Here is a 25881-nt window from a genome sequence, read left to right on the forward strand (position 1 = left end):
GCTATTAGTACTGTCACTGTATTTTCCCTTTGTGCTGTTGGTTTAGTATGCACTGACTCTTAAAAGCTGCTCCCTGCTCCTCCAAGCGTCCTAGCAATGTTCCTGTTGAGTCTCCTCCACTACCATGTGGGTGAGGGAAGAGGTGACAACACTGGCAACCACTTTCAAAGGATCTGCAAATCCAACTGAAGGTAAGACTGTCTTCACTTAAATGTTTCATGGAATACAGTGAACTGATGTAGGCACTATGGCTACCACAAGGAAAGACAATGCAAGAAATTAAAAGATTTTTAATCATCAGAGAAAGAAGACCTGGAACTTCCTTATGACAGAAGAATGCTAATTTTATTTTAGTATGGTACATAATCAGTCTGAAAATGATTATATGATACAGGTATCTGTGAGATCAGCTAAATAAGGTCCAATAACCCACAGTATCGCTTTCAATGCTCCGCTTCCCAGGAATTTCCAAGAATCACTTGTAAGTTTTAGGAATTGTCCAAAAATACACTAAAGTATTCTGAAAAACAAAAGCTTCTCCTCAAAATAACTTTAAAGACATCTGACTAAAACATTTAATTATCTTGGTTTAAATGGACACAAACTAATCCAAGCTATGAAGAAAGTAGTGGGCCAATTAAAAACCTTGTGTTGAATACATAGGAACTGTAGCACATAATTATGATAGACTATTATATATATAGGAATGCATGACTTAAACAGTAACTCACTTTAACAGAGCCAGTCCGCCTAACTAAGTGTTCTAACACCTACAGTGAAAAGCCATTCTGTTACAACAGTACGATAAATCTCAAGTAATTTTTTTTTAAAGTTTAAGGATGGACTTTAAAATTTATATACAAAAAAATAATCATTTAAGTGATATGTTTAAAAAAAGCTGAGATAATAATGCCTTTAAGTGATCAGTTAAAACAAATGCCTCCAAATCTAAGTCCAGATGTTGTGAAAAGGAAGAACACACCCATTTTCTCATGTTTAACCAACACACACAGTAACTCCTTCTGTGAGGAAATATCAATTAACCTGAAATTAAATCAGAGTACCATACACATCCTGAAGCAGACCAACTAAACCAGCAAATTCTATAATGCTGCTCTTTGTAAAGTACTAAAAGATACATTTTGGAGAACAAAAATCAAGCAAACCAGACTTTCCTCACTTTCAAGAAATTACTGTAAAAAAAACTCACACTGTATAGAGTGCAACAACCTTAATGGGAAAATGCTGAGCAGAAGTATTTCTTTGCCAGCCCAGATTCAATTATTGCTACTTTGATTTCTAGTGATAAAATACAAAAGAAAATTAAGTAACAAAGTCTCTAGAAATAGCAGAGATAAAACTACAGAAAGAAAGAAGTGTGACATACTTTCTATGGTTTGCATCAAAAATGCACATCTATAAACACCTAGTGCAATACATACCTTTTCTAAAGAACAATTAGAACATGAGCCATCAGACATCCAACCACTAGCAGCTTTTACTTTTGCTGTGCTTTTTGTAGGACTCTTTTTTACACTATCACGTAGGTTTATGAATTTTCCTCTGTGTTTGGAAGACACCGGCAGCGTGGATGAGCTAAAAGATGTACGAATGCTCAGTGCCCGCTGCTGATGTTGGAAAGGCTGCTTTGGCTGCATATGAAGATTTTGACGTATTTCCATTCTTGGGCTCCTTGTTAAATCGGTGAGCTTGAGCGTTCCCATTTCACGGTCATCTGTAGCACCACAGTATTTGTAGTCATGACAGTAAGTAGTCATGAAATTAACAACACAAATAGTCCTTTTTGAAAAAAAAAATATGGAGGGAAAATAAACCAAAATATTGCTTCCCGAGAAAGTTAAAAATATGACTGTTTTCTAGATTATGGTCATAGGAAGAAACATTAAATGCTGTTTCAGCTAGTACTGCATGTTGTGTACTCTCTCACACTATTTAAAGAGCACCATTGAACCACCACAAAACAGTCAATTTGCTGGGCATAAATAATCAATGCAATGCACAAATTATTGAATAGATGGCAAGAGTCATCTGACTTTATTTATTAAAAAGAAACTATGAAAGGTTACAGTTATTTTCTTTCCCTCATAAGCTTCCACTATCCCTAAACTTTGTTGTATTTTTACCACCTCAAAACTTCTCCAAGGTTTACAAATAGGAAATTTTAAAATATACCAATTCCTCTACTTTTCTGAACACTTTATGGGGGCTGAAAACTAAGGAATTTAAAGGAGCTTATGATGAAAAGTATATGAATTGTGAATGGGCAGATATATTGTACAAGATTTCAACATTAAACTTCCATCATAGAAAACAAATCTGTTCAGACCATAACAATGGCAAGAATTACTTTGTGTTAGTAATTTTAAGAGTTGCATTTCCATGAAACACAGCAGCACTGATACCACAATTTTAAGGTGTACATTGTTTAAATTAAAAGAAAAAAATTAAACAAACCTGAGTTATTATTTTATTAATTCAGTTTTTAATGCCAGGGATACGTGATCTCTGTATTACATTTTCACCCCAATTTTCAGAACAAAAAAGCTTCAAAGCAACTCCTACCCCCCCCAAAAGCACACAATAAGGAGCTAGCTTGATTTAATCATGCTGTTGAATATTTAACTTTACCAGCCAATTTTAAATTAATCATTCTAAAAAGAGGTAAGGATCAAAAGTTAATTTTCCAGAGTCTACATGAAAATGGACAGCTAAATAGAGACATCTATATTCCTAGCCTTACAGAAGGAAGAAGCAGGCTCAAGTCAGTGGTCATACAGTCTTCTCGACAGTGGACACACAACCAGCATTTGCACAGCTCTGGGCCAGCCACAGCACACACCATCTGCCTCTTGCCCCATGGGTCTGTTCTAGGAATATGCTGTGAATCTGAATATCTAGCACTAGATATGATAAGAATGAAGGACACCAGCCCATAGGAAACAAAGCTTGATTATATCAGCTGTACTGTATTCAATAAAATGGAGAAAGTTCATCAGTCCATAGCATTTCCTACACTTTCCTACACAAATCTGAATATTTAAATAATATGAGTTAGCATAATTTTTACACAAAGAATAAAAATCTAGAACTACAGACCTAAGTACAAACATTTCCAGTTATTTATAACATGGATATTAAGAGATAAATAGGAACTGACAGATGCTCCTCTAATCACCAAGAGCTGCCAGGTCTCATCTTCTACCCAGAATGGATGCAATCAAGAGCTGCATAACGCATCATTAATGCAATATTCATAAATGCAGAGACAGAAAGGTTTCTGGCCAATGACAGGAAGCTAGAAATGTGTTGGTCATACAAAGAGTTGTAGACTTGCACATGCATATGGTAGGTATGTCTTTTGCCTTTGAAGTATCAGGGAGCTGGAGGACTCTGTCCCACTAATACATATGGGCAGATGCACGGCAATTGTTCTATTCTAGACAACCCAAGAATCTAGATTTTGCTATTGAAGAGCAAAGGCAGAGAGGAAGATAACCATGTTGTTAATGTGCATATAGGTAAACAGTTCAAAACCAGCACATCACAACAAACTTTTTCTCCCTTGAGAAATTTCCACAGATGCATTAATACTGAACAATTATCAGGCACATTCCCCAGCCTGCAGGAATTATTTGGACAGAGGCTGTGCCTTGTGTCAAAGCTTCTATATCAGTATCCTCTTTGGCAACGGTGTGCCAAATGACTGCTTTTGTAGACCACAGACAAACATTTTTTTTTTCCAGAGATGTTATCAGAATTGCTTGAGGTTTAGCAAGCTGCATTCATACCACCCATTTTACTTGCATATCAGTACTTGCTATTTTCTACACAGCATGACATTGTCTAATTACGAAAATGTAGAAAGGAAGAAGCAAGTGGTTTGGGGTATTAGGCTTTTCTCTTGTGTACATAATAAATCCCAAAACAGGTGATGTTCCAGATTCAACAGGAACATCTTATTCCTGGAGGCATCAACTTCATGGAAAACACATAGACCAAGTAGCCTCTTGATTAAAAAGAAAATCAGCTTTGAAGTGTGCTAAGTGAGAAAGTGAGGGCAAGGGGAAGAGATGCTGGATACCATATGCTTGGAAACCCAGTTGTCTGGCTTTCTGTATTCTCCTCCAAACAAAAAAAGGGAAGACACAAGGCAAAAGATGAGACGCAAAGGAATTCACATCTCTGCAGTGTGCTTTCAGACACGCTGACTTTAGTGGCAAAAGAATGAAGATGACGTAGAAGATAACTGGTAACAGGATAAGTTTTTCTGCAAGTCCTCATGCCTTTGGTCCCCAAGATGATATTAATAAGATATCAATAATTAAAAGAAAACAAAAACTTGAAGGCCCTTGTAGTTCCAAGAGCAACAGTCGAGGCACCAGAACACAGCCAAGGAACAGGAGGTACAGGCAGAACACCTAACTCATCCAGGGCTGGACGGTGTGCCAGGGCAACCTCCAGTGAAAAAGCTTAGGCTGCATTGAAATTTAGTGTTATGCAAGTATGGAAAGTGAATACAGCATCTTGGTCAAATAAAAATGGGAAGAAGGGGAAAGGAATATATAATCAAAGTGTGGTAAGGCTTATCTATAACAATCATGGTGTAAACAAAATGAAAACAGAAAACAGCAAAAAAAAAAAAGGAAAAAAAAGTAGAGAAGGCAAGAAGAATGATATTAAAAGAGATTAATCAGATATTTGAGAGTCACAGGGATCATTCTGCCCAATTACATACACATGTGTGAGGTAAGGCAGAGCCTGCCTTGCAGTCACACCAGTAAGGGGAAGGAAGAAAAGAAGGGGGGGGGAAGGAAGAAAAGAAGGGGGGGGGAAGGAAGAAAAGAAGGGGGGGGAAGGAAGAAAAGAAGGGGGGGGAAGGAAGAAAAGAAGGGGGGGGAAGGAAGAAAAGAAGGGGGGGAAGGAAGAAAAGAAGGGGGGGGAAGGAAGAAAAGAAGGGGGGGGGAAGGAAGAAAAGAAGGGGGGGGAAGGAAGAAAAGAAGGGGGGGAAGGAAGAAAAGAAGGGGGGGAAGGAAGAAAAGAAGGGGGGGAAGGAAGAAAAGAAGGGGGGAAGGAAGAAAAGAAGGGGGGAAGGAAGAAAAGAAGGGGGGAAGGAAGAAAAGAAGGGGGGAAGGAAGAAAAGAAGGGGGGAAGGAAGAAAAGAAGGGGGGAAGGAAGAAAAGAAGGGGGAAGGAAGAAAAGAAGGGGGAAGGAAGAAAAGAAGGGGGAAGGAAGGAAAGAAGGGGGAGGGAGGGAAGAAGGGGGGGAGGGGGGCAGAAGGGGGGAGGGGGGGCAGAAGGGGGTGGAGGGGGGCAGAAGGGGGTGGAAGGAAGGAAGAAGGGGGGGTGGAAGGAAGGAAGAAGGGGGGGTGGAAGGAAGGAAGAAGGGGGGGTGGAAGGAAGGAAGAAGGGGGGGTGGAAGGAAGGAAGAAGGGGGGGTGGAAGGAAGGAAGAAGGGGGGGTGGAAGGAAGGAAGAAGGGGGGGTGGAAGGAAGGAAGAAGGGGGGGTGGAAGGAAGGAAGAAGGGGGGGTGGAAGGAAGGAAGAAGGGGGGGTGGAAGGAAGGAAGAAGGGGGGGTGGAAGGAAGGAAGAAGGGGGGGTGGAAGGAAGGAAGAAGGGGGGGTGGAAGGAAGGAAGAAGGGGGGGTGGAAGGAAGGAAGAAGGGGGGGTGGAAGGAAGGAAGAAGGGGGGGTGGAAGGAAGGAAGAAGGGGGGGTGGAAGGAAGGAAGAAGGGGGGGTGGAAGGAAGGAAGAAGGGGGGGTGGAAGGAAGGAAGAAGGGGGGGTGGAAGGAAGGAAGAAGGGGGGGTGGAAGGAAGGAAGAAGGGGGGGTGGAAGGAAGGAAGAAGGGGGGGTGGAAGGAAGGAAGAAGGGGGGGTGGAAGGAAGGAAGAAGGGGGGGTGGAAGGAAGGAAGAAGGGGGGGTGGAAGGAAGGAAGAAGGGGGGGTGGAAGGAAGGAAGAAGGGGGGGTGGAAGGAAGGAAGAAGGGGGGGTGGAAGGAAGGAAGAAGGGGGGGTGGAAGGAAGGAAGAAGGGGGGGTGGAAGGAAGGAAGAAGGGGGGGTGGAAGGAAGGAAGAAGGGGGGGTGGAAGGAAGGAAGAAGGGGGGGTGGAAGGAAGGAAGAAGGGGGGGTGGAAGGAAGGAAGAAGGGGGGTGGAAGGAAGGAAGAAGGGGGGGTGGAAGGAAGGAAGAAGGGGGGGTGGAAGGAAGGAAGAAGGGGGGGTGGAAGGAAGGAAGAAGGGGGGTGGAAGGAAGGAAGAAGGGGGGTGGAAGGAACAAGCGGGGGGATCCCTCGCAAAGCAGTGGGACATATGCATAATTCAGAGCAACAAAAAGCAGTTATGTAACTAAAGCTGCACTGGTTTGGCAGATCACCTTTTGACTGCAGAAAGCCTGAACCTGTAACGTGTTCTCTGCAGATGGTATTAATTACTAGCATGAACTGCTCTACTCTAATATCAAGCACTAAGTGGTTTTTCATAACCAGAGGGGGTTCAGGATCAGGTTGTGTTTTCATATTACATACCAACTCTGAACAATTTGTTGCCAACGCAAAGCCAAATTATCAATATTTCATTCTTTGAAATTACTACATCAAATGTACAGTGCACGTTTGTTTGCAGCAATCTGTTAAAGTGCCAGTAATCTTTTACAAGCAGTACTTCTTCAAGAATCATCTTCTTTCCACATTCTATAACACCCACTCAACAGCTGGATAAAAACAATACCCATGGAAAGGGAAAAGAGTACTAATATTTGACAAGTAATATCTACTGCAAAGATCTTTTTTAAAGTTTCAATAAACAACTGTCATTACTTCAGGAAGACATTCTAATAGCTGGGAGAATCCTCCAAAAATAATTTTGTACTTCACCCCTTCCACTGCCTTCAAGTGGATACCACAAAATCAGCAACTTCTGTTGCTGTGACCTGACTGATAAAACAAGCCCATATTCATTACCTTTCCTTGAAAGTAGGAAATAAAATACCTTCCAAAGTGAACAAAACTTTAAAAGTGGTAAGAAGAAAACAATTTTGATTCAATAGCCAGTGACAAAGCTGAATATAAAAGGCATATTTTCTTTCTAGAGATACATAATTTAAGGTCTGGCAGTGTAGTTTTATGTCTTTTCTCTGAACTACATCCTAGAATGCCACAGGACATTTCAGTAGTGAAGCCTGCTATTTTAAGAACTTTGTATCCATCTTCCTCAAAATCACAAAAGTCAATACTCATCTGAACATACCTTCAGTGATTTATATAGGCTGTTTGGTGGGGTCCAGTGGTGGTAAGAACAAAGCACAACTGTCATCCATCCTCATTCATAATCCACATTAGCTGTATGCTGCCCAGAGCACCTATATCTGAGCACACAGCTAGAATTAACACTGATGCACTGTCTCTGCCATATTCCTCCCTAAGTGCCATCCTGTGGCATGGGCAGGTCCTTAGTACCACAATGTCAGTGACTTGAGTTGTTAAACAATGAAACTGACATGCATGTTTTTCCTGAGTGTATTTCTCCAGAACTTTAAACAAAATGTAGCATCAAGGGCATTCAGAAATAACACATACCACAAGTATTTCCCTACTGCCAAAACAAAGTTCCACAGAAATCAAACAAAAAATTACCAAGTTTCACAAGAGCTAAAACCATATAGAACTATTTGAACATAAGCAATCATTTAAATATTGACTTGAAATTCCAAAGTGTTCATATATCAAAACAGCATATAACACAGACAGACATACTAATACACTGCACGTATCTGAATTTTGAGAACTGCAAAGACACAAGACCCAATTCTACCCAGGCATGAGTATTGCCAGTGCCAACAGGCTAGTCTAGAGAGTAAAAAATATGCCAAATACAGAGGATACGCCAAAAAAAGGTAATACCATTAATACAAGTATGACTCAAGATTTTCCCTCTCTACAGGTTTGTTATTTCTTTCATGTGACAAACGTTCTCTCTTATCAACAGACCATTACTTTGCTTTAAAAATGCACTTCCCACCCAGTGAACTCAAACTCACCCGTCCACCTTGCTCAGCGTTGTTATTACAGTAGCTCTGCAGTTTTGATACGGACACCATAGCAGACTATTTCATACACAGTGGCTAAATCCCAAATTATTTAAAATACACGCACTTTTTCAACTTTCTAAGCCCTCGTGCTTACAAATGGTGTCACAAATTTATTTCCTGTGTACTTCATGGGGGTGGAGGCTTTGTTCACATTCTCCTATCCAAGTCAGCATACTCCATACTGTTTTTCAACAGTAAATTGATTTACCATCAACAAAACCATAAGAGAGACTGGCTAGGGTAAATGATAAGCTTAATTATGATGGCCTCACAACCCATGGGTGGTTACAATTAAGTCTGCCTATCATTCTGCACTGATATAAGGATGAAGAACTTTTGGCTTCAGAAACTTGGGTTACTGACCATCCTACCACTTCAAGGCCTCTCCCTGTTCCCTGCCATGATGGAGCAAAGGCCAATTTCCACAGTTTCCCAAGGACAAAGGAATAAAAATACCTAGATCTTCACCTGGACACTATCCAGGGCTCTCCAAGGAGAGCTTGGACAGAAAGCACAGGAACGAAGAAGCTGAGCCTGAAGCCTGTCGGGGTATGTCTACATGAAGATGGGTAGGTTAGTAGTAATGGCTTTACTAAAAGATTTTTAGGACAGGCAGGCCATGTTGGAGTTGTAACATCAGTTCACCTAAGTACTGCAACAAAGACATGAAAGTTTTTCTGGATCCTAAAGGAAAAGGTTTACCCACCCAGCCCTTGTAAATTAAAAGGACTAGTCTGAATACCTGTGACTTTACTTTAGATCTCACTTTTTTCAGAGTAAACCATGGCTCTTGAAAATTGTATCTATGTGAGCACTCTATTTTAAAGACACACAGCCAGCATGCTAGATATGTCTAAACTGTAGGGGTTATGTGGTTGGTTGTGGTTGGTGGTTTTTTTTTTTTAAACTCAGTCAACAAATTGATTCTCTAACCTAGTTTCCTCCTCAAACCCCACAGCATTTTACAGTGAACTCAAATGAACTTAAAACTCAACTTAAAACATAAATAAATAGCTTTGAAGGGGAAAAACAGTGACAGCAGAATATCAGTAAAATCACACATAGTGACGATGACCTGAACTGATTTAAAGACAAATAAGCAATTTATCTACTGTCAATTCTTTACTGCAATCTTCACCTACAAAAACAACCCAGTGAGGAACAATTTCCACCATGATTACCCAAGCAGAAGTAAAGCAGCAAAGACAGTGACAGGCAGACTTACTTGATGAGGCCTAGTAAGCAATTTTTTAGTGCAGAAAATTAAAAAAAAAAAGCTATAACCATAAACCATAATACACAGTAAGACAGACGGTCCAGCAGCTTGCTTGTGAGATTAAGTTCTACTCTGTAGCAAAATTAGAGCTTTACCTATGAGATAAATGGACACCCCCCAAAGGAGAAATGGGGAACCTGAAACTACAAAACTATCACCAGCACTCTCACACAGTATCCAGTGGTTGTTTGGTGAATAAAACTTTGAGGTGCTAAGAATGTCATGCAAATACGAACAATAGTCTCAATAGAACAACAGTTTCAGCAGCCAAGCTATCCTCTCTCTGTCAAGATCTAAAAATAGACCCTTATAGACTTGACTTAACATCACAGACAATGTTTCATACAAAGGACACCACAACTGTCCACTTCTTATGTCTGGTATTCAGAAAGATTTACTTTACTCAAACTAATTTGTCCTGCCATCTCTCTCAGGGACTGCTTAAATGGTTGAATCTCAGTCATATTCTAAATCTATAATATACAAACTGTACACAAGGTTAATATTGGTTTTAATAAAGGTAATTTGTGACTTTTGTTTTTCAGATACTAAACAAATGTCTAGCACTGAACCCTATGCAGCAGGTATTCACCAAGCAACCCAACACTCTAAGCTCAAAACAGAATTACAAGGCTCCTCATTTAGGTTCATAAGTGCTATTGAGCATGAATTTAATGCATTTAATCTGCAACTTAAAGCAAGGCCTAGAAAGCTGCATTTAAATAACATCAGCTTTAAGAATAGTAGCTTTCATTATAATGCTAAAGAGTCCACAAAGAAGCCCAAACAGGTTTCAGCATCAGAAAGAGAGCAGGCAAAGAGCAAATGTGTTCTAAGACTTTTATTATAGAAAAATAATGATAGCTCTAGGGTATCAACATTATACTTTTTGAAATTCACAGTAGAAAGGGTATGCTGTGGTAGGAAACTGAGCTGTGACAGACTGTTCACTCCTGAGAACACTACTAAATCAAAATACAATATTGAAGATTGGGTACTGTTTACATGCTTTAACAGATATGACACTTAGAAGCTCTCAGAACACGTAATTTCCAGTCATTCTTAAATTAGTCAAGGAATAATTAAACCATCCTAGACAGCATGCTTATTTTGTTCTTTATAATTCATTCAAATAGCAAAGATGTCCTGTATCTATCTATCTATAATACTATGAAGCAATCTCTCTTAATACTAGAAATGCGCCAGTTAACTCAAAACTATCCCACTACTCTTCTCAAAAAGTTTTTTTGTTGGGGCTTTTTTTTTTTTGAGTAAATCTATAAAAAACATTTTTCATAAAATATTAGTGATGCATGTGAACCTTATCTTATCTAAAGCACGATCTGTTTTTTCTTTAGGATAAGAAATATTCAGGTTCACTTATAGCACCCCAGTGCCCTCGAAGTACTTAAGGATACAGTCTTAAAACAAGGATTAATGAAGTGTTCTGAAGAAAGTCAGGGAATCTAAGCTAGTGCTTTCCATTTTAAGACAAGTAGTTATTATTTTATTGACAATTGTATTATTCTGTGAGCAACCTATTATTATCTGTCAAAAAATCTCTTTATAAACAAATTTGCCCTAAAACTCTGAGCATGAGTAGAAAGTCATTTACCTCACATTAATGAACAGCAAACAGAAAACCACACAAGAAAAGCCATCTATAACTACCCATTAATTAAAATCCACTACATTTTTCAGGACGTAAATGTCAGAAAATTTTGGAAAATAAACGATTTGATTTACAGATAAAGCGGCTTTATACTAAAACCAATGCTTACTTCATTTACAAAAGGCTTCATACACCTAAGTGGCATTAGCATTTTATCATTACACATGCTGAATTCTTCCCAAACATACACTATTACTTTCACTACAGTTCTGATAGCTTTATATTGCTATCCAGATGCTTTGCCTTTTCACTGCTCAGAGCTAAGGCTAAAATCTTTACCATGCAATTACTAGCTGAAGTACCTCATCTGATTTTATTCATTCTTACACCATGGAAACACTGGAAGCTCCTCAGACTTGCTTCCATGACAACACGCAGTTATAACACAATCTCAAAATAAAGTACCGTTATACAACACAGGCTCTAGAATGAGTCATAAGAGCCCTGCGACATTTCAGCAAAATAGGCGTCTTTGATGGAGTGTCAAACACTCATCATCTTCAGCAAATTAAAATACTATAGAAGTTTTAACAGGTTTAATGCCTAGCATTACTTGAACAAACTTTGACAAATAAAGACTGATTTTTTTTTTTTTTACAATGCTGTTTGCTAAATATTTCTAAAGGTTCTTGCATTTTTCAGTATAACTTCAGAAAGAATTCAGCCTTATGCAACCTTGCAATGGAAAAGCAAACATTTATGTATGATTTTAAATTTACAATGTTCACTAAAACCGATGTGTTTTTAAAAACAAGGCTTACAGATAAACTGACTTTTGGTCCTCAATTATCCATAGGCATTTTATCTGGATTTCAGGTTAAGTGCACCATAGAAACACAAGCCAGATTTGATCAGCTTATGATCAAAGCTGGACAAAACACAGCTATGATGCACCCATACCTAGCTAGCACAGAAGCTGCTTAACCTCTCAAGCAGAGCAGGGAACCTGAGCCGTTCTGGGTTCCATACAAAACCAGCCTGTCTGTCTCAGGAACTGGAACTAGGCCAAGTCAGCTAAAACTGGAACTAAAATGGAGCTAACTAAGCCCTCGTGCATCCAAACTGAGCGGAGAAGTCATTTAAACAGTTCCTTGCAGTTTCCACAAGGACTCACCTGTTCAGGACAAAGACACAGGAGCCAGAGGATGAGGTTCAGCCCTGAGATCAGACGGTAAACCTTGTCTGGGAAAAAGACACTGCAGTGATGACCATGTGGCTCTGCAGAAGTCAGATCTAACATGCAAGACTTGCCATTCTGTATCAGTGCCAGGGAAGACCCGGGATCACATAAAGCCAGCATTTTGTGTTGGTATCACACTAAAATGTCTATCAGCCCCATTTTGTGTGGCACATCCTTCCCTCATTTACTCTGGATAAAAGAAATATTAGCTATACTGACCTGAAAAAAGTGGGTAACAATAAATACTACAAGAAGTAGCTTAAGTTTCTCAGAATGCTTTAAAATACATGAAACAATGTAAGCTCTTCTTGAGTTATGACTTTAATCCTATTCATTTTTTTGGTCTAACCTTGACAAGATACTAGTTCACATGATCATTTTGGCTGATTTCCATTTAGTTCAGGTAATTAAAATGCTTAATCTACAATAAAATGTTTGAAGACTTTAGGATACAAATATTTGAAATTCTTCATTACAAAAAAAAAATCTGTAGAAAGGGCTAAGACAAGGGTACTGTCTTCTGAATTTATGATTCAGGAAAAGCAAAACTGGATTCAGCAGACCCTCATGACTACAAACTACTTAAAGAAAAATTTGCAGTTTCATTGTATATAATCCCTATCTAATTCCAACAACACTACACAACCCAATTCTAATGATTCAAGACATTAAGCATTGAGAAACTAATAGACATCAATAAAATCTTTGGATACTAAACTAAAGGAAAAAAAGAAGTGAGGTCTCAGGCTGCATTTATCTACCTCCCTACCACAATTACTCAAAAAACTGCTTTCTTCATTCTTACCTCTTCAGAACAACAAGATACTGAGCTAAATGTACCTTTAGCCTTTCATAATAGTGGTCAGGCCATGGGTGAAGTTGCGGGTTTCAGGCTGACTTTGATGTATGAGGTTCAAGTTTCCACTTCTCAGGCCAGTGCCCAAGCTGCTGCTTGCACAGACTGCTCCAACAGCCCTGGCCAATCCCCATCTGCCTTTATGAAGAATGAACTAAAACCAAACAGGGCTAACAACAGAACAGAAAAGATGAATCTGACTTTTCAGTCCAAGGGAAGGGTATTTCCTTAAAAACAACCTGAATTTTGTTTCCAACAGTGTTTTGCATTTAAAAATCTCTGAACAAAATGCACAAGAACAGGTCCCATAACCCTGACTCTCCTCCCCTCAATTAGGCTACAAGCAAGCAGAAGCTGTTCTTTCACTGTTGAATCCTTGCCACTACAAGAAGGCTGGCCAAGTCCATGAAAACTCAGGGACTCAGGGTATTAAAACACACAGGTCATCTCCAGCTCCTGGAATCCCTACACTGGAACAGGCAGAAAGCTCTGAGAGCCCTCAGAGGAAGCATCATACCTATTTATCCTGGGTTTATACTCCTCCCTAACCCTCCGCTCTGGCTGCTGCTGGAAGGAGGGCACTGGATTGACAGACATCCCAGTATATTTTCTTTTGTAATTTTTCTTTTCCAGCAAGCAAAAACGTATGTAGGAAATTATATTTTACAGTACATTCTACTTCCTCTGATTATGGTTGCTGAAGTTGAAGGACAAGAATCGATAAAACTTGAGCAGTGCAACATAGGTAAAAATGAGCCGGTAAAGAAACAGGTGAAACAAATGAAAAATTAACACTGAAAATTATGAAAGAAGAAAGTGGACTAATGGATATGTAAAAACAAATTATTAAGTGGTAATGCTATAAATAGATAACTAAATTGCTTTGAATTTGAAGAACCAGAAAACAAAATGTGTCTTTCATGCTGGTTATTGAGGCTCAAACCCAAATTAGCAGCTGTCAAATAAATTTTCCAAGTCCTGCATTACAAGAAATACGATGAATGTAATAGTGTATGGTATATAAATTAACACCAGACAAAAAGCAACCTGCCAGAACTCCTGCCATTTCCCAGTCACATTAGAACACAAAACGATTCTATGATTCTATAAGATGCACACCAATGTATCTACTGTACTTAGAAGAAGGCATAGCAAGACATGAGAACATTTCTAATTTAGACATGCCCAACAGTAGGGAATCACCTGTTACTTGTTTCCTTAATCACATTCTCTGAAACTATTACTCTAACCACTAGTCCTTCCCAGATACATTTCAAGATTAATTCCTGCCACTCTGATAATCTCATGACTGACTCATCACTCGGGATGAATCTATCAGATGGCATTTTCGGATGTTTCTAGGTCAGATGATCATGATTGTCGAGTGACACACAACGGCAAGAAACCGAGATTCAATTCCCTGCATTTAATTCACATTATTGCCAAGCTTCAGAACATCCTCCAGAGATTCATCCAAGGGGTTTTTTCCTAGTGTAATTTATTCAGAAACATCAACTAACACAATGCACTACAGACACAGATAAATTATTCTGATAGTTTATTTCCCTCTCCATTAAAAAAATGCACTCCACACAAACAGTAAAAACTGCCGTACTCGATGAGAGCAAAGGCCCAGCTAGTCAAGAATGTTACTAACAGCAGAAACTGATAAATGGGCAAGTAGAAGTTAGATATATGCCCAGTAATTTTCCCAGAAAACCATCTCAGAACCTGACAGTCAAGGTCTTCCTGAAACACTGCTTTTAATAGCTACCTGTCACCTGCCCTTTGCAAATCCATCTACCTCCATTTTGAAATCATTCTCTTTTTGAACCCTCTCATCTCCACAGCATTTTGTGGCAGTGAAGTTCACAATTTTAGCATAAGTTTTACAGGACAATTGTGACAGATTTAGAATTTGAGAACTATTAAATAATTTCTAAATGAGAACCTTAATTTTATTTTTTATTTTATAAGTCTTCATCATATTCTCCCTCAGGGTTTTTTTGGTTTATTTTTAAATTAACTGTCCCTATACATAACTAGATTTTTCCTCCTAATGCTTTACTAAGCTTTTCCTTTTTACTTATGCTATATCCTTTCTAAGACAAGGCAAACAGAACCCCGCACAAAATTCAAAATACAGATACACAAGAAATATACTCGGTGTCATGTTCTGTGTTATTCTCTTCTACTTCTTTAGTAGTACCTGACATTTCATTTACCCTTTTCACTACTGCAGAGTATTAAGGTGACTTTTCAGAGAACCATCAGTTACAACTCCAAAGTCTCTAGAACAGAAATACTTCATTTGTAGCCTATCACTATATGCACACAAGCAGGATTATCCTTATACCTCTGTTACTCATTCAGCACTGTACAATGAATGTCACCAGCTATTTTTGTGCCCATTCACTTTTGTCTGCTATTCTCTGAAGCTAGTTTAGTTAACCTGAATATAAAAATAATTTAAAAAAAATAAAAATCAATCACATGCCTCTGTCTCACATATTCTCCCCACCGCCCCAATCATTCACAAATACGACCTTCTGGGAATCCAGTCCCAGTTGAAGGGACCTATTTTAATCAGTTGAAAAAATCTGCACAACATCCTTCCCCTTTTTCTCATGGCACCATTACTTTTAACAGCCTTTGATCCAAGAACCATTATTTTCAAAGACTTCTGTAATTATAACAACCTTCTGATAACCACATGTTCCCATGTAGATTTTTATCTACATGTTCCCTGTTTTCAAAGTAGTCTGGAAGATCCATGAGTCCTTATTTTCCCTTTACAAAGACAAGCTAACTTTTCTTCAAAATATCTGTTTATCCATCTACCTGTTAATTTTTTTTTAATAATAAAGAACTTCTTAAAGTTTGTACAATAAGAAAATCAGACCTGCTCAGCTATAGTCTCAGAGAGTACAGCTTAGCTCCTTTTAAAACAGGAATCATATTCGCCATTTTTAAAAAAAAAAATTTATTCTAGGAATACCCAGGCAGTTTCAACAAAAAAGGTCACACACAACATAACGGACAGTTCAGCCACATTAGACACAAGTTCCTTATAAAATCCTGAATAAATGTCATATCCTATTGATCACCTGTGCCTCAACACATTAATTTAAATTCTCTTCTATTGGCAGCTGAATTTTATTCCTTTTAATACAGTAAAATGAGTCATAGGAACTACTCTGAGCTCAAAGGTGGGACAGCCCTAGCTGGGTTTTTTGCTTGGAGATAGGCATCTACTTTGGCATTCCACACTGATCAGAGAATATAGTACAGACACCATCCTGATCAGCAGTATTTTGCAGGCAATTTGCATACCACTTGATTTAGCATATAACTACTGAAGTGCTCATCTGTAATGAGGCTTAATGTGCTCAAATTCTAATAAGCTGTACACAGAATTTTCCCCTGTGGTGTTCATCTTTTAAAAAGAGTAACAAAAATGATAGAGTTAAAATAAAAATTAAAAGCAGTAGTAAAAGGATGTAATAAAAGAGTTTTTAAATACATAAACTGCTTTCCAGCACTTTACAGCTTCCAAGTAGCAGTTTAAAGTCATTATAATACATGTTGAAGCAAAGATTCTGTGATGTATTTTGACATTTTCAAGTACAAACTTTGTCATTATGCTTTTTACATAGAAAATCCTAATTTATTACCCTGACTTGGCAATTACATCATGTCCCACTAAGCTTTTAAAATGCTTATTATATTAATATCATTCTCTAAAATTAAGTTTTCTATCTAAATTTGCCTAGCTTCAGTTCCCTGACTTGGAATACAGATGCCTTTTTCTACTAAATAAACAAGCTTTCTAGCTTCCAAAATCTATCCCTATGTATTTATAGTCTATGACCAAATCATCTCCTAACTTTCCTTTGGATGAACTAAGCAGAGGTTCTTAAGTTTCTCATTTTAAAGCAGGTCTTCCTGAACACAATCTACAGTTATAATCCCTTTTCTGAACACTCCCCATTTATCAGGATCCCTTTTCTGGCCAGGATTTCAGACTGGAGATTGTACATGCTACAGACAGAATCTAGAGTTCCCTCTCTGTCCTTCTCTAAAGGGAAAGCTGACTCCCTTCTCACCTGCTACATCACATTGTGTAGTCAGATAGTTAGTTATCTAAGAAAAAAAAACCCTACAATTTACTTACTAAATTAAATTTGCTTTGCACAAGCAATCTTTACTCTGCTCCCTACTCTGTTATAAAAACCAAACACTATTACCTGGAAGGCACACAATACAGGTTGCTCAACTAATTTCTACAGCCATTGGTCTTAGAGAAACAATTTTAAATAAGCAAATATACAAACTGTGAAGCAGCACTGATAAAGAGAATAAAGGAGGAAAGGCTATGAGACTCGTCCAAAACATCCCCACAGTACAGCAGTTTCTGGTAAAAACCACACAAAGCAGTGGGAAGACATTGAAGATTCCATGGTTTAAAAAAAATCCTATACTATACCTGCATCCCTGGAGGTATATATATCTGAAGTCGTATTAGCAGACTGACACAACTACACAGATACTAGTCTCCAATAACAATAATACTAATTTCCACACAGTTTAAAAATCAATGGTAACTTAAAAAAAAAAAATACTTTTAAGCTGACTACAAGTAAATGGAAAAAAAAAGTGAATAAGCATTTCTGTTTTACCAGTGTCCTGGTAAAATTTAAACCATTGTGTCCTCTTTCTTCTTTACTATGAAAAATATGGATAAGGTGATCTGCTTTTATTTAAATCATTGCTTAGATGTATCATTTCACAAGACGGACTGTTGCAAGGGACTAGAATATGTACTGGAAACAGTTTAACGGAGCAAAAGACTGAAAATTCATAAAACCCAAGATCAACTTACAAGAGAGACAAAATGAGTCATAAATGTCTGTTACCTGTCTGGAGAACACGTCAGCTCAACTACATCCTAATGTGCAGCTAAACACAAAAAAATATGGAAGAGCAGCAAATGCACAACAGAAACAAGCTGTAGAGCAAGCCTGATATATTAGAGAAGTGGGTTACAGCCAGTAAGACACAATTCAATACTGACAACCAAAGTCACATGGAATAGCAATAAACAGCACAGAGACACCCTGAGGAATATCAAACTGGAAAACAAGTCCAGAAGTGCTTTGGTTGGTGGCAAAGATTTTTTTAAAATTATAAAAGATAGACACAGAAGGCAATCCTTGCTCTACATTGACTGCAGTCCTTCAGAGTACTTTTTTGCTACTGAGCCTTGTGTGTACGTGTGTGTGCGCACAAAAACCTGGTATACGGAAGGAAGCCTTAAGTCTTGCAAAAAGCAAGTGACAGAACTGTACAAGTTTTGGGATCCCTGACAGTTTTTTAGTGGATAAAACCACCATATGGTCATGATACACGAGAGGACCTTAAAAAAAGGCAAGAAAAGATGACCACAGTCCACTGAAACAAGTGCCTCCTCCTACCCCACCTCCACAAAGAAAAAATGTGTAACAGTTTTTCTTAAATGCATGTCAGTGTGGAACAGGTGGCTTCCACCCACCAGAAGATAAGAATCAGCCACATTGGTCAAGTGGACATTAGACCATAACTTTAACAACTTTAGAATCTACTCTAGCGACAGCTTCCAATAGGTAACGTTTGTAAAACATGAATGAGATATGGAGAACATACGTGGCTCAAGAGAGTCGGGAAGCACTATTGGGCTTATTGTCTTGGAGTCCAAGCAGTTCTTGGAAGAAACTCAAGCTCGTACCAAGAGGTGATCGCTTGAAGTGGCCAGTGATGATCCCAAGTAAAAAAAGGTATAGTTTAAAAGATACTGCAGCTTTCTGAGTGTATCAAAGAGTAGATTTTTTTTTTTTTTGGTCATGACAGACTACTTTCAGGGAGAATACTGACCTAATTAATTTTGACTGGTATAGAAATGACTGTTGCTAATGCTACTTTGGGCAAAACCAGGAGAGGCAGGTCCTCAAAAGGTACGTTTGGGATTCAGGGAAGACCCACTAGGTGGTAGTGGTATTAACAAGAAGTCAGGTCTCAGTACTGAATTTGGCCTCTGTATTACAGTTTTTTGAACTTCCTTGCCAGGTGGCACAAGGTTATCAGTCTTTGATGTGAAACAGGAATGCTCCTATCCCTTCTGTGAGGAATAAAATGGAGGGACTAAGAGTGCTTGCTTAACATAACATGACATCCAGCAGGGTGGTTACGTCCTTCTTGAAGTCCACTGATGTATTTGATACTGTTGTTGTGGCCTATGTCCCTAAGACCAGCATTGCAAACTACTACTAAAAGGTGCCCTTTTAGACTTATACCTTCTAGAATTTTATTACAGCACTTGGTTAGCAAAGCATCTGTTGCAGGAACAGTCCCAACTGATCAGAAGGACTTCTCTTGTCTACTAACTGGAGAAACCTTTAAGCATTCCTGAAACAACATATAGCACTATGCAATCTTCACTTGAACGAAATTTGGGAAGGTGCATTAGAAACAGCATTAAAGGAAGTATGTTACCTCAAGGGAGGAAAGCATCTACTGGGACCCATCTGTTACAGAGCCACTACACAATAAGCAAAGTGTGAATAATGTGGTTATACTAATAAACGAGGATGAGGTGCTTCGTTTCAATTGCACGAGATGCATCACATGAAGAGGTGGATGTTTTCCCAACTTTTTTGTCTTTCATGGATCTGCCAAAGTAATACAAAAAATGAACTGTACTAGAAATTCTTCACAATAAGCTTGTGCTTAAAGTTCAGCAAACGGTAGCACGTCAAACATTAGTTTGAACTCACTCCCAGGGAGAGTAGTGAAAGACACATTCTTCATTCAGGCTGTCATGCCCCTGCAATGGCAAAAGTTGTGTGCATAGGCCAAGCAGGTAGGCTTAGTCAAAAAGAATTCATGACTTGCAAAGATATCTTTTACAAGATGTCTCTCAAGAGATAGAAGAATAATATACATGAAACAGGAATCACTGGTTATTATGTGACAATAAAAATCACACTATGAAACTCAGATGAGGATAGGGAATAGAGAAATACAAACTACCTATCAGGGACTAGGAGTTTACTTAACACTGAGTAGCTTACACAGGGTAGGACCACTTCTGAGAACTCGAATTCTGATGAAGATAAAATGATTCAAATGTTGATACAGAAAACTGAACCATAGAAACATTCATACAGTAAACTGAACTATAGAAAATGCTTTTCAGAAAAAAAAAGAAAAAAGAAAGGGCTCAAGAGCCTACCTGCTTCACGCAAATTTTATTAAGTAATTATTATTCATAAAGACAAATTCTAGTACCTCCTCTATTTTGGAGTACAGGGGAAAGCACTGGCTGCAACAGAGGTTCTAGAGAGAACCAAGTTCTTCTCAAAAGAGACTGCATAGCTAGAGTGCACATAAAGATTTCAATTTATCTTGTTTAACAAGACAACAATTTCTCTCCTTCAGTTACTATAAATCCCAGAAAGGCTGCGGACATGAGTTTACCAAGACTCTGAGCTGGGTATAAACTAAAAGTCTCTTAAGTTGCACAACACATGAGAATCATGTCAGCTCTCAAACATGGATGCAGATCATTCTAAAAGACAAAGTCATGTTTTCTAAAATCATCTAAGACACTTCTGTTGCATTAGCTTCTTCAAACTATAAGAAACATCCTGCACATCCTTAATCATAATTGAGAGTGCTCTTGATGTTGTAGACCAAAATAGAACAGGGAGAAGATGGTGTTCACTTTAGATTCAGTGGTTCTGTCAGACAGTCATTTACTTAATAATTGTATTAACTGCAACATATACAGCGGCTTTGGCAGCACAACAGAAATACTATACCACAGGAGCCATGCTAGAGTTATTTAGTAAGCTGACAGCTGGTGAACGACAGACTGGCCTGTATTTGACTTTCAAAACACTTTGTCAATCAATACAAGCCTCAACTGAGAGGACAACTATCACAATATAAAATAAATTAGCAAAGTTATATAACAGACCTAAAGAGTCCTACCTCTTTCACAGGCTTCCATGCACTTGGCTTCCTACAGCAAGACCCTGTTAGTCCACCTGAGTTAATAGCTGGAGTTGAAGACAATGGATTAAGAGGGGATCCAGTGTCTGCCTTGCCTGAAGGTTCAGAGCCTTGGGCACAATGTAGGCAGAAAGCCCCTGCAGTAGCAGTAGTACTCCAAAAGCAAAACATTCTTTGTCCCCTTCTCCTTTGCTTACCAGATTTCTGACTCATTCTGGGAAAAGTAATTTTCTTGACATACAATGGAACAGAAATATGAAGAAATTCTGTTATCAACTCTGAGTGAGACAGAACAACAGCTGTGAGGGAACAGGTGAAAGAAAGTGGAACCTAAAACTCTCTGGCAGCAAGCAGTGCCTGCAGGTAGCACCAGTTCAGTTCTTATCATCACCACCATGCTGCAAGTGATTAACTGAAGTAACACACTGCACATGCCAACATTCATCACACCTGTGGGTTTGGGAGGGAAGCAGCACACCCGCATTACTCCACAGGCCTACCAGTTGACTTTGTAAGAGGAGAGATGATTGACTACAGCAGGGAACCAGCATGATGCAAACACAGTCTACATGACATTACATGACTCATAATGTATATCCTTGAGATTTATTGATTTTAATATGCTTTTAAAACTGCATCTCTCTAAATTGTCAAGCAAACTTCACAGTCTTGAGAAGTTTCCCTCTCCACTGTACACCGTTAGAAAGTGTTTACAAAGTGAAAAAGTTCCAGAGACAGTCCCTTAACGCTTGAGTTTAAACTGTCAAGGATTCCCTATTTCTTAGTCTATTGATTAGAACACATATTAATGCATTCCTCATACAGAATAAATTCATACCATTTTTATCTCTGCTATAATGTCCTCTTACATAAAATGCAACCAGTGGCAGAACTAAAAATTTGCAAAATAAATTCATAGTGTTACAAGTGTGTGATATTACACAAAATCAGGAAGAAGGAAACAGTACAGTGAAACTCATGTTTAAATTTCAGAAGGTGCTTTCTGATAGTTACAAGTCACGCAAAGCAAATACTATTTAAAGCTGCTTTCTCGTGTGTTCATCACAATATTAGCAGCAACAATTTCCAGGCAACGTATGCTCTAAGTTTTAAACTCCAGGAAAAGCCTGCATTAAAAATCTAACAATGACAACAGTTCTTTTATCTACTCATATAAACTTCCCTACAGTTAGTCCTGTAACTCCTTTCTTCTTTACTGTATCACCTCTTTAAATCCAAAAAAAGGTATTGAATAAAACAAATCCTGCAAGTAAAGAACTTCAATTATGCCAGCCATTGCATAACATAAGTCCCAGTTTCACTTGTAAACTTGAGGGGATGCTAAAACAGTCACACATCCACACCACAGTTTAATATAGTTCATAAAACATATCACCCACTGTGACACACCCTGATATGCGTAAGATATTTAATAGTTAAACTGCCATCAAGTTGTCTGACCTTTTAGTTTCAATATCTTCCTGCTGCAAGTTCCAGGTTTAATTCCATGTCCTACATTAAGGTCCCTCTGCCCCGCCCCCCCTTTTTTCTTTTGCTTTTCAACTTCTGCTTAATTAAACCTCCACATACTACATCAGAACTATTGCATCTTTTCTCATCTCACATATTTTAAGCATGTGCCTTAGAGTTATGATCTGTATGTCTAAAAATACATAAATACTTAAATACACAAAAATTATAGGAAGGATGGTAAATCTTGCTGTAAGAAATCAATTTTTGCAACTCCTGAACTGTAAGTAGTAAAATAAAAAAGGGGTTAGGGTAGAGACCTGGAGTTTTTTTAATCATTATCTTTTAAACGCACCTTACAACACCTCTATGTTGTTGTCTGATTACATATAGCATTTAAAAAATGCTAGAACTACGTTCATAATATTTCAATTAATTTGAAAGCAACATTCTAGGAATAATGGCATACAGTGAAACTTTTATGAAGATCTTAAAAGGAAGAGATACAAAGACAAGAAATGACTGCACTCAAACGACTCACAGAAGCAGCCAGTAAGGTCTGAAATTTAAAGTTAAGTTTTTGAAACGGATAAGTGGAGTTAGGAGTGGGTTTCTGCCTCCCACCCCCCTTTTTCTCCCTCATTTCCTAAAACATGTCCTAAAAAAATATAAGTATAAATTAGCACAGCATATTCAAAGAGCTAAACAATTTTTCAGTATCAAATGCTGGAAGCATATTATACTATGTTACACGCTAAGAATAGCCTAAATGCATTGCTGTTAGAACCAGTTTAATGCCATGGGAGTTTCAGGAGTCACAGTTTCTGAATTTGTAGCACAACATGGGCCAAATACTACTGACAGTTAAAATCCATTCTGAGATATGATACCTGAATTCACTGTCAGGAATAGGTGCTCTGGAAAGACTTTGGGGAAAAGAACTGCACTGGATACAGTTATCTTTGTTGATGCAATATATATATCTCTTGTTAGGACAGCTCTTCAAATTACCCAGTATTTTTCATTTGCATAACCACATATTTACTAAGCTCATGGCTCAGTTATTCACCCTTGTGACAGCATCAATTTGTTGTTCGTTTGTTTTTATCCTTATCTTCCATTTTATGCCACAGATTTGGCTTTTATTAAAGAAATTAATAAATTTGCTGACAAAAATTGAAAGACCAACTTCTAATCAAATTCCTGAATTCTTCTAATTGAGTAACGAACTCATCACAGAGAATGCAGAAGGAAGAAACAACAAAGGCCTCAAATGCCTGAGCATGTTAAATTGGCTTCCCCAGACTCATAAAGGAGACTGGTGTGGTTAGTGGGGCAGGAAGGCACTGCTACTTCTACAGCAGTTCACCACTGCAGATGAAACATCGTATTAACTCAGTGGGAAGTACTGCTGCTCTATGGACAGACTGCAATGTCTGATCACTGAACTGCTTGTTAACTAAAGTAATGCAAAATCTACAAATCACTACAACCACCTCAAGTTCCATACAAAGCACCCTGGAGACCTCAGCTAGGGCAGGACACAAGCAGAGTCAGAATGACCACTTTACTGTCTTTGTTTGTATCTGTTCACACCATCTGTTTCCACTGATGCCTTTTTCCCGCGAGAGATGGGTGATTTGAATCTTCTAATAACATTAAAAAGGGGCAATACTAGTAAATAAGGCACTTTCAATATTTGAAAATGGATGGTAGTCTTCAGGGTGCTGTGGCTTTTTACAGTAGCCTTTCACTCCTGACTAGTCCTCCATGCCACAATGCATTTGTGCTCACACACATTCTTTTGGGCATAAACCTAGCAATAACTACAGCAAAAAGCGGTACTACCATATCCATCACCAACTTCTTCCTTGCTTCTTTAAGGTACAAGACCTCCTCTGCCTCAAAAAATACCCTACCCCAAAATCCAAAGTTCCTTCTTTAGCTAAAGTCCTCTTACCACCGTGCTGGGGAGAAGGTGACCCGTTGTAAGCCCCGGAGAAGGACAGGGGCATGCAGCCCAGTCTCCAGGAGTTGTTTCCCTTTCACTGGTAATGGAGGGAAGTATCACCATTCCATGCCATCCCACCCCATCCAAGAAAGCCAAGCAAATGAAGGCACAGCTAAAAATGGGTACTATTGTAGCAGATTCACACGGGAAGCAGGAGACCAACATTTTAAAAACCATTAGTTTGATTTTGTTTGTGTTAAAAATCATGATGTCACAACAATAAGACTATATCAGCAGAATTTCAACAGACTAGGTCAGAGGAGAAGTACATCACATCTAGTTATTTATTTGGACTCTGCAAATGTGATTACATTCAAGTGATGGGGATGTATCTTAAATGAACAAATAACAGTTGTCAAGAATTTCCAGAATACTACATCACAGACCAAAACCCAAAGGGAACTGAAAAACAAAATTGCAACCACAATGAGCAGTCTCCAAATGTCTTTTTTGCTCCCTGAGGCTAGAACAGCTGCAATGGGTGGATAAGGTATGAGGATAGTACAGCATCTTTCCAGAGGAAGAGGCTTCAACAAGCTCTTATGTTTTCAGTGCATTACTTCTGGATATGCTCATTAAGTTTTTTTTTACAACCGCTTCAAAATGTTTGGGTTTTTTCCCTCCTTCTGGCCATGAACATGTATAAGCAGTTCTTTTTAACAGAAGAACTATCAGACTCGTGAAAAAAATTGGCAGGCTTTCACAGAGGTAAGCTATCTTTTTCATAGCAGAAAAACAGAACAAACACTGGGATATTCACAGAACCGCAGCTCAGTTTGAAGGGATCTCAGTATCTTTATCTGATCCAACCCACACTCAAAGCAGAGGCTATTCACTATTTTATTTATCAGCAAATTTCTAGTCCTGACTAGTCAGTCCAACTCCAAGTTTCATGCATTCCAACATTGCTTGTTCAAGCATTAAACAAATAAGAGCAACCATAATATTTATACAAAAGGTTAATACTGTATATTTTGACTTTAAAAAAAACCCAGTACTTAAAAGCTATTATGTCCACCTAATGCATCAGAGTTGTATAATGACCCATTACAGAAACTACAGCATCCCTCTTTGACGTTCATGTACATTTGCAACAAGAAAGTGAAAATTCCTCTCTAAGATCTCCTATTCATTGTTTACTCTAAATTTATAAGCAAAAACCAGATAACAATAAGCTGACTTCAGAGGAAGTGCCAGTTTATCACCTTTGAAACAATTACCAACAGATAGAAATAATGTTAATACTACAGTGCATGAGGTTAACA

General features: G+C 38.4%; 1 protein-coding gene across 32 annotated transcripts in view; it reads right to left on the bottom strand.

Annotated features, from left to right (window-relative positions):
• The window catches only part of DLG1 (discs large MAGUK scaffold protein 1), a 173983-nt gene that overhangs the window by 73533 nt on the left and 74569 nt on the right, over window positions 1-25881 (bottom strand). For 2 of the 32 annotated variants that reach the window (XM_069792312.1, XM_069792308.1), the window contains exon 1: window positions 1443-1739. The exons of the other annotated variants lie outside the window; for them this stretch is intronic. In XM_069792312.1, coding sequence (XP_069648413.1) covers window positions 1443-1724 — 282 coding nt within the window. In that variant the 5' untranslated portion in view covers window positions 1725-1739. Of the gene's footprint in view, window positions 1-1442; window positions 1740-25881 lie in introns of those variants that run through there. 32 annotated transcript variants of the gene reach the window in all.

Source organism: Haliaeetus albicilla, chromosome 9 (genome assembly GCF_947461875.1).
Source record: "Haliaeetus albicilla chromosome 9, bHalAlb1.1, whole genome shotgun sequence".
NCBI classification, from domain to species: domain Eukaryota; kingdom Metazoa; phylum Chordata; class Aves; order Accipitriformes; family Accipitridae; genus Haliaeetus; species Haliaeetus albicilla.